At 40.3% G+C, this 12,972-nt stretch overlaps 1 protein-coding gene across 2 annotated transcripts in view; it reads right to left on the reverse strand.

The window, feature by feature from the left end:
• Nucleotides 1-532: 532 nt before the first annotated feature.
• Nucleotides 533-12,972, reverse strand: part of ATP11B (ATPase phospholipid transporting 11B (putative)) — an 81,147-nt gene continuing 68,707 nt past the window's right edge. For both annotated transcript variants that reach the window (XM_023736828.1, XM_012557259.2), the window contains 2 exons: nt 6,034-6,167; nt 533-1,740 (listed from right to left, as the gene is read on the reverse strand). In XM_023736828.1, coding sequence (XP_023592596.1) covers nt 1,659-1,740; nt 6,034-6,167 — 216 coding nt within the window. In that variant the 3' untranslated portion in view covers nt 533-1,658. The remainder of the gene's footprint in view (nt 1,741-6,033; nt 6,168-12,972) is intronic.

Below are 12,972 nucleotides of genomic sequence, written 5' to 3' on the forward strand. Positions count from 1 at the left end.
CATTTTCATACAATTTTAAATGTAATCATTACATGCTAAGAGCTGGGTGCTAGTTCTTAATCCAGTACTCATTTCCAAGTTTTTAAACCAACTTTACTTTTCATCAAAACAAGTGACAACGCTGAATTTACATGATAAATTCAGGATAGAAATTAAGTATTGAAAGTGCAATGAGTTAATTACAGTCACACGGACCTGATGAATCATTCTCAGCATTTTCAATTATTGCTGCGATTGCCCCATAAACATTCAGCATTTTAGACTTCGCTCATTTACACTGTACAGCCACACCTGAAAACATACCTTATAATGGGACAGTGGGTAGATTTCACTTTACTGTGGTAGTCTGCTGTAACTCAGAAAACATACAATGACTTAAAAATAATAGGCTTTTTATCTGAAATCCTAGCTTACAAAAAAGGCAAGAGCAATTCTTGATTGGCCACAGAAAGAGGCTCTTCTCTTTTATTGATTTAATTACCCAACAATATTTTGATTTGTATAATTAAAAGTATTTATAATATTATTTAAATACTGTCCAAACTTGTTTTTATTGATATATTTGAACTTTACAACATCATCATAAAGTACCATAAACAGAGCCTTCAGGATAAATAAGAAAGGGGGAAAAAAAAGCAAATTTAAATATATTAACCAGATTAAAGCATGCAGAAAATTCAATGAACATATTAAATTAATAATATGCTAATGGTATCTAATTTACCCACTGTAGGTTCTTCATATTCTGCCACAAAAATATTATTAGTAAACATCAGTTTGAAATTTGGTGAATGGATCTGATTCCTGATTTATATATAAGATAGCAGGCACCTTCGCCTTTGCATGGCTAACTTTACTGGCTGTATTACAGTGCACTCAGAGAAGGCTGGAACTGGTCTGTTTTCCACCCACACTGCAGTAAGTGATGGATGGAAATGCATTCCCCTCAGGTGCTCTGTGAATTAACAACATGGGTCATGGAGGGACCAAAATTCCTCACTATTCACATCAACTTTTCCCAGGAAAAGCTTCAAATAGAACTCTAATAAAAAAATAGAGTTTTCAAGGCAAACTTTTCAGCATAATTTACAGAAGCAGATTTAAATAGAAGAGTCAGTAACTGAGCTAAAAAATACACAGAACTGGGAGTTAGTTTTCTCCCTTTACTACTTTGATATTAAACACAGTGGCCTCAGCAATGGGCTGAAATGCCTTAAAAAAAAAAAAAAAACCCGTTGCTGTTGAGTCGATTCCGACTCATAGTGACCCCAGAGGACAGGGTAGAACTGCCCCATAGGGTTTCCAAGGAGCAGCTGGTGGAATCGGACTGCCGACTTTTTGGTGAGCAGTCAAGTTCTTAACCACTGTGCCACCAGGGCTCCGAAATGCCATTAGGAGTCCCAAAGCAAGAGGGACAGTCCAGACAGACGTGGAAAATGTCTCCTTTCTGACAAATTTTAACATGTTCAGATTCAAATCCAGGGCAGCCTGAGCAGCTCATGTTAATGCTTCGTTTGCCATTGCAACTCTGACTGGGCATGAACTCTCCAGAGACTTCGGGAAGAAATATTGCGGAGCCAGCATGGCCCCTGAAAGGTTCATCACACTGAATTTTAGGAAAGGAGGTGAAATGTCTCCCACAAAGCGCTACTGGCCCTTTAACAAGTAGACGAGTCCATTGTGGAGAGAGTCAGAAAGCTCCTGTCGTTGGTACAGAAAGGCTCCGATCCACTCCAAGATCTAAAGTAACAAGAAGAGAAAAGTTTGGCTCACCAGGACCTGTTTTCATTGAGAAAAAAATTCACTCTAAAACTTAGGGCCAAAATGTAATTTGAGTTTTAAAATAATCGCTGATTCATTTTAAATGCCAAAGTGAAGTTCTTCATACGAGCATTTAATGCCCATTCTATTTATATTATACAAAACTTGAGAAAAATAATACTCTAGTCATTATATAAAAATATTAGCCAAAATCCAGACATTCATTAACATTAAAACAATTTCTACAGGTAGCAAAGCATGAGACGCTCCTAAAATTTTAACAATTCAACACGAAATAAGTATGTTATGAAGAGTTACGTACATTCAGTTTCACGGAAAAGCAACTCTATTTTGACATTACAGAAACAAAAAAATCCCACTTACCAAAAGCGTTAGAATGAAGATAGTAATATGTTCATATTATTGGTTAATTCTTTTCACTATAAATTCTACTCTAAAGATTTTAGCATAATTAGCTTGAACACAGCAAATGGCTTATTGGATAGGTACCGAAGACACCTCTCGGGTCACTAGGGTTCTCAACAAATGGCCCTCTACTGATTTGGAAAAGTCAACTACTGGCTGAATGACAAGGCCCATAAGCAATTCATTATGCAGTACTTTCTTTGTAGCTGTACTAATTCAAGCTAAATCAACCCAAGGTCAAAAATAACCTGCTGTGCTTAAACTACACTAACTATCTCAAGGACCATTAGGATCACCCAGGCAGAGGAGGCTTCTCTGCTGAGACGAAAGCATCTAGTAAATACATGGTACCTCACTTTTGCCAGGACTCTCACCTTCCCTGAATGTTAAAGGAAGAGACCGTGCTTAAAATAGCCTCACCTTCATCATTCATACAGCTGCTGATTCCCAGAGACTCTTGGTTTGTATGAAGTTCAAGTTTAAACCAGTCATTAAGTGAGCACAGCCACAATGAAGTTTAGACTCTAGAAATTCTAGGAAGTCGGCCAACAGGCGGACAAACAATCAGCAACCACAGCAGTGGTCCACTGGTTCTCTAGTTTCACTTGTTTCCAGAAAAGCCTGGACATTATCTCTGGCTCACCACTGTCTCTCGAGCACCTAGGACCGTGCCTGGTACATAACAGGCACTCAGTGTGTGTCAGATAAATGGGCGAACTAAGAATACGAACACTTCTTAAAGAGCACCATGTTTTTACACAAATAACGCATGCTTCTACGTTTGTCTGCCAGGGGCTCCACCACCCACAACAGCTATTTTTCTTAAGTGCTATGAAAAATTTTTTTTTTTTTTTAAAAAAAAAAACAGCAACATGTAAAAACAAAAAATGGGCATAGCAGTGCTTACAAAAATACCTCGCAGGAGGAGGGAGCAGTTGACAAATGTAGAATTCATACCTTATTTGCATAAAAATATGGTAGGCATTTATGGGGTGAAGTATACTCAGATACACACAACCAAATGTAGTATGTATCAACACCTCAGTTATCTGGAATCAAGTTTCCAATCCCAAACTGCCAATATTTTATATTTTCCCTCTTTTCCAACCATTGTTGAAATAGAAGAATCTCATTAGGTACAGCTTTCCCTTCATTTTTAATCTTTTCAAAGCACATGTGTGCATTCATATGTTAAATATCATATTTAACAGAACATTAAACAAACACCTGAACTACATATTAACTATTAACCCATTTTTACTTAAAAGACAGTTTTGATTAGGATAAAGTCATGTCAGTAAAATACATACAGAAAATCATTTATCGTTAAAGTTCGGTTCTTTAGGGTACAACATGGCACCCTGTTCATACAGCACCACGATGCTCTCTCTGCAATATGGCATACTCCTTTGACAACATCAAATAATCAGATGTAAGTAGGCTTTCTGTGCCTGGATGGTAAAAGTTTAACCAGCAGAGAGATCTGGGACATAAAAGCACTAGTTGTCTTTCTCAAATGACCCCCATTACCTGTCATGTTTAATATGTAAATGGAACAAATACCCAAGGGCTTCTACCTTGTGGACTGGAGGTCTCAGCCTTGCCCTCTCTTTTAAATTAGACATAAAATAGAAATGTAGTATAGAGGCTGCTCCAAAATTAATATGGAATTGCCAAATACGTTTTACTAATACAATTATACATAAAAAACAAAAACAAGACTCTCCATATCGAAATGACTTTCGAAGTTTAAGTATAATGTTAACGGATCTATGGCAATTTTCATAGAGCCCTTTGGGAAGCACCAGTAGTTCTGCATATTGTTTTGATTTTATTCACTTGAAAAAAAAAAAAATCTGAAAAGATTTTTTAGATCATTCAACAGAGAAAACAAAGGGAGACAATAGTAACCAATAATATAACCTGAGATGTTGGACAAAACTGGAAAGGTATTTAGAGTCTGTCAAATATGATAATAATAACTAAGTTGAACTTTTTTGGAAAGTAAAAAAATATGGTACAATTTTAAGTGAAAAGAAGTACTGATGGTAATAGCCACATTCAAGAAAACATGCCCAAATAAATCCAATAAACCCTGGGTCAGCTGCAGAACGGGCAGTGCGGCACAAAAAGGGCTCCGTGAAGAATAATGGGCCATAGTACCTAAATAATTAATACCAAGAAAATGAAAATATGTATAAAACAGAAAAATCTTGGCTCATCCAAAATTCTAGTTTTTCTTTTTTAACATTAAGATGTATACTGTCACTGAAGACAACTTTTTGTTGAAGCAGAAATTTAAAAAATTCTGTAGAAGTTTTAGAATAGTGTCTTATTCTAACTCAGCCTCGGCTCTGCGCAGTGAAGCTATGTTAATAGGCAGAATTACACTATAAATTAAATCCTTCTGGAACTTCCTTTGGGAAACTCCTTGCCCTGTGAATACAACTGAGCTGCTTTCTTATAACGTATTTTATAACACAACTGTGTAAGTAATAACAAAGTCCCAATAAGTTTAATTGCTCATAGTAATCCTAGATGTGGAATAAAATTACTATAAAACGATATTGCAGAACTATGGAAACAGTCTGATCATGTTATAATCAAATCAGAATAAATGGGGAGTGGTACCATATATATTCTATTAACATAGCAATGCTATTTATTAATGCAACTGTACCAGAAAGACACAGCCACAGCTAAAGGTAAAGTGAGAACTGACAAGTTTGCCATGACAGTTATCTGGATTTTACGATACATGAATGATATCATAGACATCATTTTTCAAAACGCCAAACTAAACAAATGTTAACAATTCTTCTATCAATGGATAAGAGCGGCACCTCCTCCATCTCTTGTCCTCTGCTCCTGGAGTACTTCCTAACCCTTTCTCAGCCATTTGCAAGTCGAAAATGATACTATTCATGTGGCACACCGGGGACAGAGGGACTCGATGTCTATCCCTGCCCAGCTGTAGCCCATTCATGCACCCCGTGGACTGCTGCCTGGATTTCGGGACTATGATATCATTCACATAAAGAACACCAAAGTGTAGAAAAAGTAATTTCTACCCCCAAATAGCCCCTAAATGATGACATGCCTCTTGGGGAAATGTATGAAGAAATGAATCCGTTTCAGTTTTGAATAAATCTTAAATGACAGTCTATTTTTAGATGGTATTTTTGTTATCATCCAGGAAAGCAAGCCCTGTGACAAATCTAATTCAAGAAGCAGATTTGGGAGGCAGCAAAAATGCTCAGTCTTCTAATCCACAATTTAAAGGGCCTGTTATAAATGATAAGCTTTTAAATAGACTGTAACTACCAAGTGGGAGAAACTTAAAAATCATGACTCATCTCAAAACCTCATTACAGAGAAAAAGGCGGCGAGGAGAGCCCCAACCCAGCCTTCTGCGTTCACAAAAACCTCAGCGCCTTGGATGACTGAGTACAAAGCAGACGAGAAGAATAAGACAAGCAGAGCTTTCTGACTTCACTAGTGTGCGTACATTATTTTGTAAAGACAAAAAGCAAAAAACAAACAAAAGAAACCCTGCAAGAAAGAAAACAGGAGTACAGGTATACTGAGAAAGAGTGCCATATACACACTCCTATCCATCACAATGCAGAAAGACTGTAACACACAACTTTCTGTCCCTTAGATGAAAAGTCTCTTCAAAGGTGCTTTCTCTTCCTTTGAGAGTGAAAGAGCCCCCCACCCCAAAGCCAGGCGTGAACTCTACCATAGCAGAGTGCTAACAGGCAGGACACTTCCTGCTCCACGCGGTAAACCAGCTGCTGGCTTGTGAGGTTCAGCCCGCTCCAGTTTACTGGGAGAGTTTCACACCTGCTGACAGGGGCTGGGCCACATCTCCCTGTTACTCGCTCCAGCATTCTTCCAACAGATGTGCACGCTGCTTCCCCTCCTGAGAAACAGCACACGGAGTCCAAGCACTTGATGCCTGAATTTGTTTCAGTAAGCTGGAGGAGACAAAGCAGAAAATATTAGTATTTACAGATTTGGACTTCCAAAACGCATTTAAAAAACACTACAACCACCACTTTAAAACCAAAAGCAATGAATATAAGTATATAGATGTTTCTCTATAGTATGGAAATTTACAGAAGGCTTTAATAGAGTAATCATATAAAAAATACTTGAAACGCACTATGTCCTAAACTAGAGGTCTAGTAAAATAATTATATAAAAATAAGTACCTGGATACTATTTAAATTTGCAAAGATTTAGGCTGTTAATATCACATTATATTTATATTTTAATATCAAATTTATTATGGTCAAAAATGATTTATACCAACCACTCAGGAACTTAATGAGCTCTAATTTTTCCTTAAGTTTTGGTTTGGGTGAAATGCTTGTACAACTTCAATTTAAAATGCCTAGCAATTGAGAAACGTGGAGTGGGAACTGTTTTGAAGACTGGCAAGGAACAGCCAGGCAGGAGCTGACCCCAGTCTTCCATGATAATAATAACAACAGCAATAACCACGAGAGTCGTGGCAAACACATGCACAGTGTTGACTAGTCTAGGCTCTGAGCACTCTGCGTTCGCCCATGCCGTAATTATCTTTGAAAAGAATACCACTGACTTTAAATTGTTAAACAACTATTAGAGTGCCGACCACAGCCGTAATCGGCTCATCTTACTTTTAAAAAATTAACTGGTGGTACGTGGATTAAAATTTATTAAATGTGCACATAAGTAGTACTATTAAGATTTCAAATTGAATCACTTTCTGGAAGTATACAAGATTTAAATCAATTTATGCACAAATAACTCAGAAAGATAATTTAATTCCATACTACTAATAATTTTAATCATGTTAGAACGAGGGGAAATGGTATGACCACACGCATCAGTGAATCCCAACCCTGGTTTCGCCAGAGCCAAGGGTGCTCCAAAACTTCTCAAGGGCTGTTATGTGAAACAAACTTCTTTTGATTCTTGCCTTTATGTATATAACACACTGCATGACAAATCTCTGCAAGGCGTAGAGGACGGAGAACAGAAACATAAGTGCGTTAACGTGCTCCAGTTCCACAAGGGTTGGGAATCACCACGTGGAAGTGCAGACATGGTGGCAGAGGACATCTGTGGAGACGCTCACAGTGCACACAGGAGACAGATGTGGCGGGATGGCAATAACCTGGCATTCTCAACCACAGCAGCTGGTGAGGTCCTGCAGAAGCCCAGGCCACAGTGAGCCTGCCAAGACCAAGCGGTGCGAGGCAGAACATGGTTCCGTTTGCCAACTGCCTGACCGCACCAATGTCCCAGGGTCTGCTGAGCACTGAGAATCAGCCAGACTTGACTTGTTCTTCCGTTACAACACCCTTGGTTTAGGGCTGTTAGGGCACTGTTTCCTAAACTGTGTTTTGCGAGATGTTTACAGACATTTCATGAGAAAACAAAAAAAAAAAGGTTCTGCGGTCAATTAAGTTTGGGCAACACCAGTTTCTAACCACTAGCTCTGGAAAGACTTTCTGAATAAAGGACCGTCATGAAGTCAGGATGCACGGTCAGCCTGGGGGTTGGGGGCTAGTGAGATCAGAAACGCTGATCAGCAGAAGGAACCGTACTACTGGACGAGTGTGGGAAATGCTGGACAGGTGGCAGGATTCCATCCGTTTCCCAGCTTCCTCCCTGGGCCCCTGGCTCCAGTATCTCCCAACCTCAAAATCGCTCTGCAGGACTCTGGAGCTCCCACGCACTCACAGGATGAAGTCCAACCTCAAGGAGACCTCTGAGGCCCTTTATAATCTGACCTCAGCCTGCCTTTCCTGCCTACATTCCAACAGTCCCCAGCAGTCTACACCCCAGCCGTCCAGGCAGTACTCTCTGCCTGTGGTCACAGGTCAAGGACCGTCAGCAATTTGGGTCAGAACGCTGATCCTACCAAGGTCCAGCTTAGACCCATCATCTCCATGAAACCTTCCTCACGTTCCTAACTATGAGTCATGTCTTTCTCTCTGGATTCTATTTCACTGTTTGCAGCACCTCAATGGCACAAACACTTACATTTAATTCAACTCATATTTACTGAACAAGGCACTCGCTGGTTCCTAGAAGGGATAGCAGTTCTGCTCTTAATCTAGGGAGGCAAGGGTAAAGAAAGGGTACAAATAATAACAGCAGTTGTACTCACAGAGTGTTTACTATGTATGTGCCAGTCACTACTCACGAAAAACGACTGTCTCATGTTTGCCTTATTTAAAATTTCGAACAATCCTTTGGAATAGGCAGCATAACCATCCCATTTAACAGATAAGAAAATAGAGAGGTAAAGACTTTGTTCAAGGTCACCCAGCTGGGACTTGGGCCTTGGTTTGATTCCAGCGCCCAAAGCTCTCTACCATGCCACTCCACTGCCTCCTTACAATTATGGTAGGAGGCCAAATACCAGGAAAGAGCAAGAAAAGCTCAAGACCAGCTAGCTGCTGGTGGTGGTACTGGTGGGGCATGAAGGACTTGATGAGAAAGACGGCATCTGAAATACATCTTGAAGGATGAGTGGGATTCCAGCGCTGGAGATGGGGGAGAAAGGGCCTTCCAGGCTGAAAGAAGAGAGCGAGTAAATGAATTTGTGAGGGCAGAGAAATACGGTGCGTACTCAAGCGTGATTCAGCCTCAGCGGAAGCGACAAGTAGTCCCTACCGTCCCTTTGCAAACAGACCGGAGCCGTGGCTCGGAGTTGGCCTGTAAGCACGCTGTGACTGTCCACAAGAGGATAACTATTTCTGGTCTGTAAGAAATGTCTATGGCAAGTTGACAGAATACTTTTATAACTGCTGAATCGAATAATGTAAAAATTGGGGCTTATTTTATGTCTTTTAAATTTCATTTTTCAAGTAATTTTTATGACATTTTACACAAGCATTGATCTGTGATGGACTGGAAGTTAAAAACAAACTGGTCCTTCACCTCCCTTAGTTTACAGACCGCTAACTAGTCCAGAAGCTCGAGAGAGCAAGCATCTTGTCTAGTACCTTAGTTTAACAACATGTGCTCTGCCCACAGTTGGTGCTCAACACTGGACGGCAATCCACTGAAGACAACACCTGAAAGGTCGGACGCCTCTGAGGGTCCAAACATGTGCAAAAACACTGCTTACAGCTAAATCTGACCTCAGGGAATCCTCTCGCTTCGCATTCATCACTTTTTACTTTAAAATCTAAAACAGAAACTCCAAACTTGTTGCCGTTGAGTCGATTCTGACTCACAGCGACCCTCCAGGACAGAGCAGAACTGCCCCATCGGGTTTCCAAGGAGCGGCCGGTGGATTCAAACTGCTGACCTTTTGGTGAGCAGCTGAGATCTTACCCACTGCGCCATCAGGGCTCCTTAAAAATCGAAGAATAGGTATTAAAATATGGTCAACACAAAAGAGAGGGAACATCTAGAAAACCATCAAAAGTATCATAAAGAATTGACCTCTTCAGATCACCTCTTAAACTAAGCAAAATACATTTCCATTTTTCCCAATAGAGAAGAAAACCCAGCTGCTTTGGAAACGCTGGTGAGCTGTGTTTCTGGAAAGCTGTCTATAGAATATACTGTTCTCCAGCAAACCTACACACTTTAACCACCTTCCATACACACATCTTTATCTCATATTTGGAACCGGGCGCCTGGCCAGAGTACATGGAGCCATAGCTGCAGGATAACAAGGCAGTGGGAGCTGGTGAAGCATTCAGACCTCATTTCATTCAGAGAAAGAAGGGGATTATTACTTTTTTTAACAACAGAAAACTACTACTTATAAATACGAGAAGGCAGCCCTGGTGGCACAGTGGTTTAGGGCTTGGCTGCTAACCAAAAGGTCAGGGGTTCTAATCTACCAGTGGCTCCACAGGAGAAAAGACCTGGTGATCTGCAGATTTCAGCCTTGGAAACCCTATGGGGTCAGTTCTACCCTGTCCTACAGGGTCGCTATGAGTCAGAATCGACTCGACAGCAATGGCTTTATAAATACTAGAAACGAAAATGACGTACAGTAATAAGAGTGAGACCCTACCTGGTGGCACCAAGAAGTAACTTAACTGACCAAAGTTTTAATTAACTGGTAAACTGCCTCACTCTTGTCAATATTCTTCATTTTATTTCAACCTCCAGATGAAAAAGTTGCTCAATAAATCAGCAAAGATTTGAAAATAACACGAGTTTTGTAAAAAGTCATGCTTATCAGGTGAGGAGCTATTTGCTTACAGAAATTTCCTCATTTGAAAATCTATTGCTTTCAGTGGCAAACACCTGAATAAGTCTTTGATGGTTTTCTGTTCCTTTGCAGCTCACTGCTTTAAGAGCTAAGTGGGCAGTGGTGTGAGTACCTCTTACAGGAGAGGGAGCTGACTGGCGGTTGATTGACAATGTTTTGTGTGGATTCTGGCTGCCGGGGGCAGGTCTAGGGTTTAAGCACCTGAAGGCAGGATGAGAAAGGTCTGGAGTCCCAGCTCCCCGCTGCCATCCCTACAGGGCAAGTGACAGCTGGAAAAGCAGGGTCCAAAAAGGCAGAGACAAGGAACGACGGCAGAACAGAGGCCTGGGCGGCCGCTACCAACAAAAGGAAGCAGTAGGGAAGAAGCCTAACCCAGGGCAGTGTTTAGGGCTTAGCCTGCTTTGGCAAGGCTGACCAAACTTTGATTAGATATACAACTGCCACTCTAAAGCAGAAAAACTAGAAGAAGGACATTATGGACCACTTATTTTTTAATAAGGAGCCCTGGTGGCACAACTGTTAAATGCTTGACTGCTAACTGAAAGGGGCACTTTGAACTCACCCAGGGGAGCTGTGGGAGAAAGACCTGGAGATCTGCTCCCATAAGATTAAACCAAAAAACCAAGCCCACTGCCATCAAGTCGACTCTGACTCATAGAGACCCTACAGAAAACCCTATGGGGCAGCTCTACTCTGTCACATGGGTTGCTATCAGTCAAAATCAACTTGACTTCACCCAACAACATTTTTTTAAGTGATTTTTATCTCAAAATATGTGCCAGAGGCAGAAGTTTCTGAGAGGAAAATAGTCAAGATTTCATTCAATGAATTACGATTTGGTGATAAACACAAAACACTGCAGGGGAGGGTAAGTGACCCAGGCAGTTTTACTAAAATCGTGTTTATGGCTTGAGGGCTCTTGGGCTTGTTTCCAGGAAGAGGGGCAACGTCACAGGGTGTAAGGGAGAAAGCTCACTTATCCTAGGTAGGAGGAATCTAAACAGGGCCTCATTATTTAACAGGAGCATTCTAAGAACCCAGTTCCCAATAGTATCTATGTTTTAATGGATATGCTAAAAGCAAAGCAGCACCAGATCCACGTCTTATGAAATATCCACTTGAACTAGAATCACCAGGGAACTTTCATCACAGAGAACATAATTTCATAACTTTTATACAGCCACATCCCAGGCGGACCATTTGGTTTGAGGATTAGCCAGGCCATAGTCTAAATCCTGGCCTTTACCCAGCAAACTCTCCACCGGAGTTTTCCTTGCAGCCCAATCAGGGTGTATTTAAAATAAACAAAAGCAAAAACTACAACTAAAAATCTTTCCCTATGTATTTAAGCAAAATACAAGTATGTTGTAAAGATAATCATATGAAGCACCCCGAAACAAAATGAAAATTCAGAATTTTTCATTAATAATAGTAACTGGGTGTTGATTAATCTTCAACATTCTCTGTTTAGGGCGATTCACTAAAGGAATCTAATTTTAAAAATATGTCTTACAGAATAATTCACATTCTTCGAATGATTGTTCAATGGTCTGGTTTATGGTAGAGTAAAATGATTTGTAACCTTCAATTAGCTTTGTTTAAAGTTTCATCACTTACAAGGGTTTATCCCAGATGTGACAAGAGCAACTTTTTGACCAGTAATTACAATATGTAAAATGGTAAACAGTCAAGTATGACAGTGGTAGGGATTTTTATCCTCTACAGTTACTACTGATCAGGATGTTTGGCCTATCCCACTTAGGTGTAAGCAGCTGTTAGGTTTATCCCTCAAGACGGGAATGAATCAAGCACTCATGGACTCATACTTTTTTGTAACAAAGATATAACTATGAACTTTTGTAAAAAGTAAGAACTGAGAGTTTGTTGACTATCAGTCAACAGAAAATTGCTCAGTACCAATTCCAAACACTCGTTCACCAGATCGTTCAACTCAAGAGGTGGACTGAGGTCAGTAAGTCACTGCCTAGCTACACTGAGAAATGTAAAATGATACGTAACTACAACTTGGAGGAAAAACTGATCTCAGAAATAACAGAAATAGAAATAGTGAGACATATTTTCAAAAGCAGACATGAAAAGGAATAATAATTTCCTGAAAATAAGACAACAGATTGTGAGAACACTTTGCTAGGTTGGAATATGAGGCGAAGCGCAGATTAACAAAATCTTCAGGGATGGGACATACAAAAAATGTGAAGATCACAAAAAAGGAAAACAGTTAAACCAAAACAACACATGGGAAACAAACAGTGAAGGGATTAGTCAAGTAAAAATGGCAACGTCAGGTCTGTTCTCCCACGCATGCCCCCAGCATGAGAACTTAGCGGATGAGTCCCCGGAAGGTCCAGCGCGGTACTACCTAGTGCACGCAAGAAATGTCCTGCTGGCTGCAAGCCTCAGCTAGCAGGTGCCTACTGTCCTCCCCTCTGTGCTTGCTTTCAGCAAATTCATATGCTGAGCTGACTGAACCCTTATCTTCTTCCATCTGGAAGGACAGAAAAGCAACAAGTCTCATATTACACAATGAC

This window comes from Trichechus manatus, unplaced genomic scaffold (assembly GCF_000243295.1).
Source record: "Trichechus manatus latirostris isolate Lorelei unplaced genomic scaffold, TriManLat1.0 scaffold00092, whole genome shotgun sequence".
NCBI classification, from domain to species: Eukaryota; Metazoa; Chordata; class Mammalia; order Sirenia; family Trichechidae; genus Trichechus; species Trichechus manatus.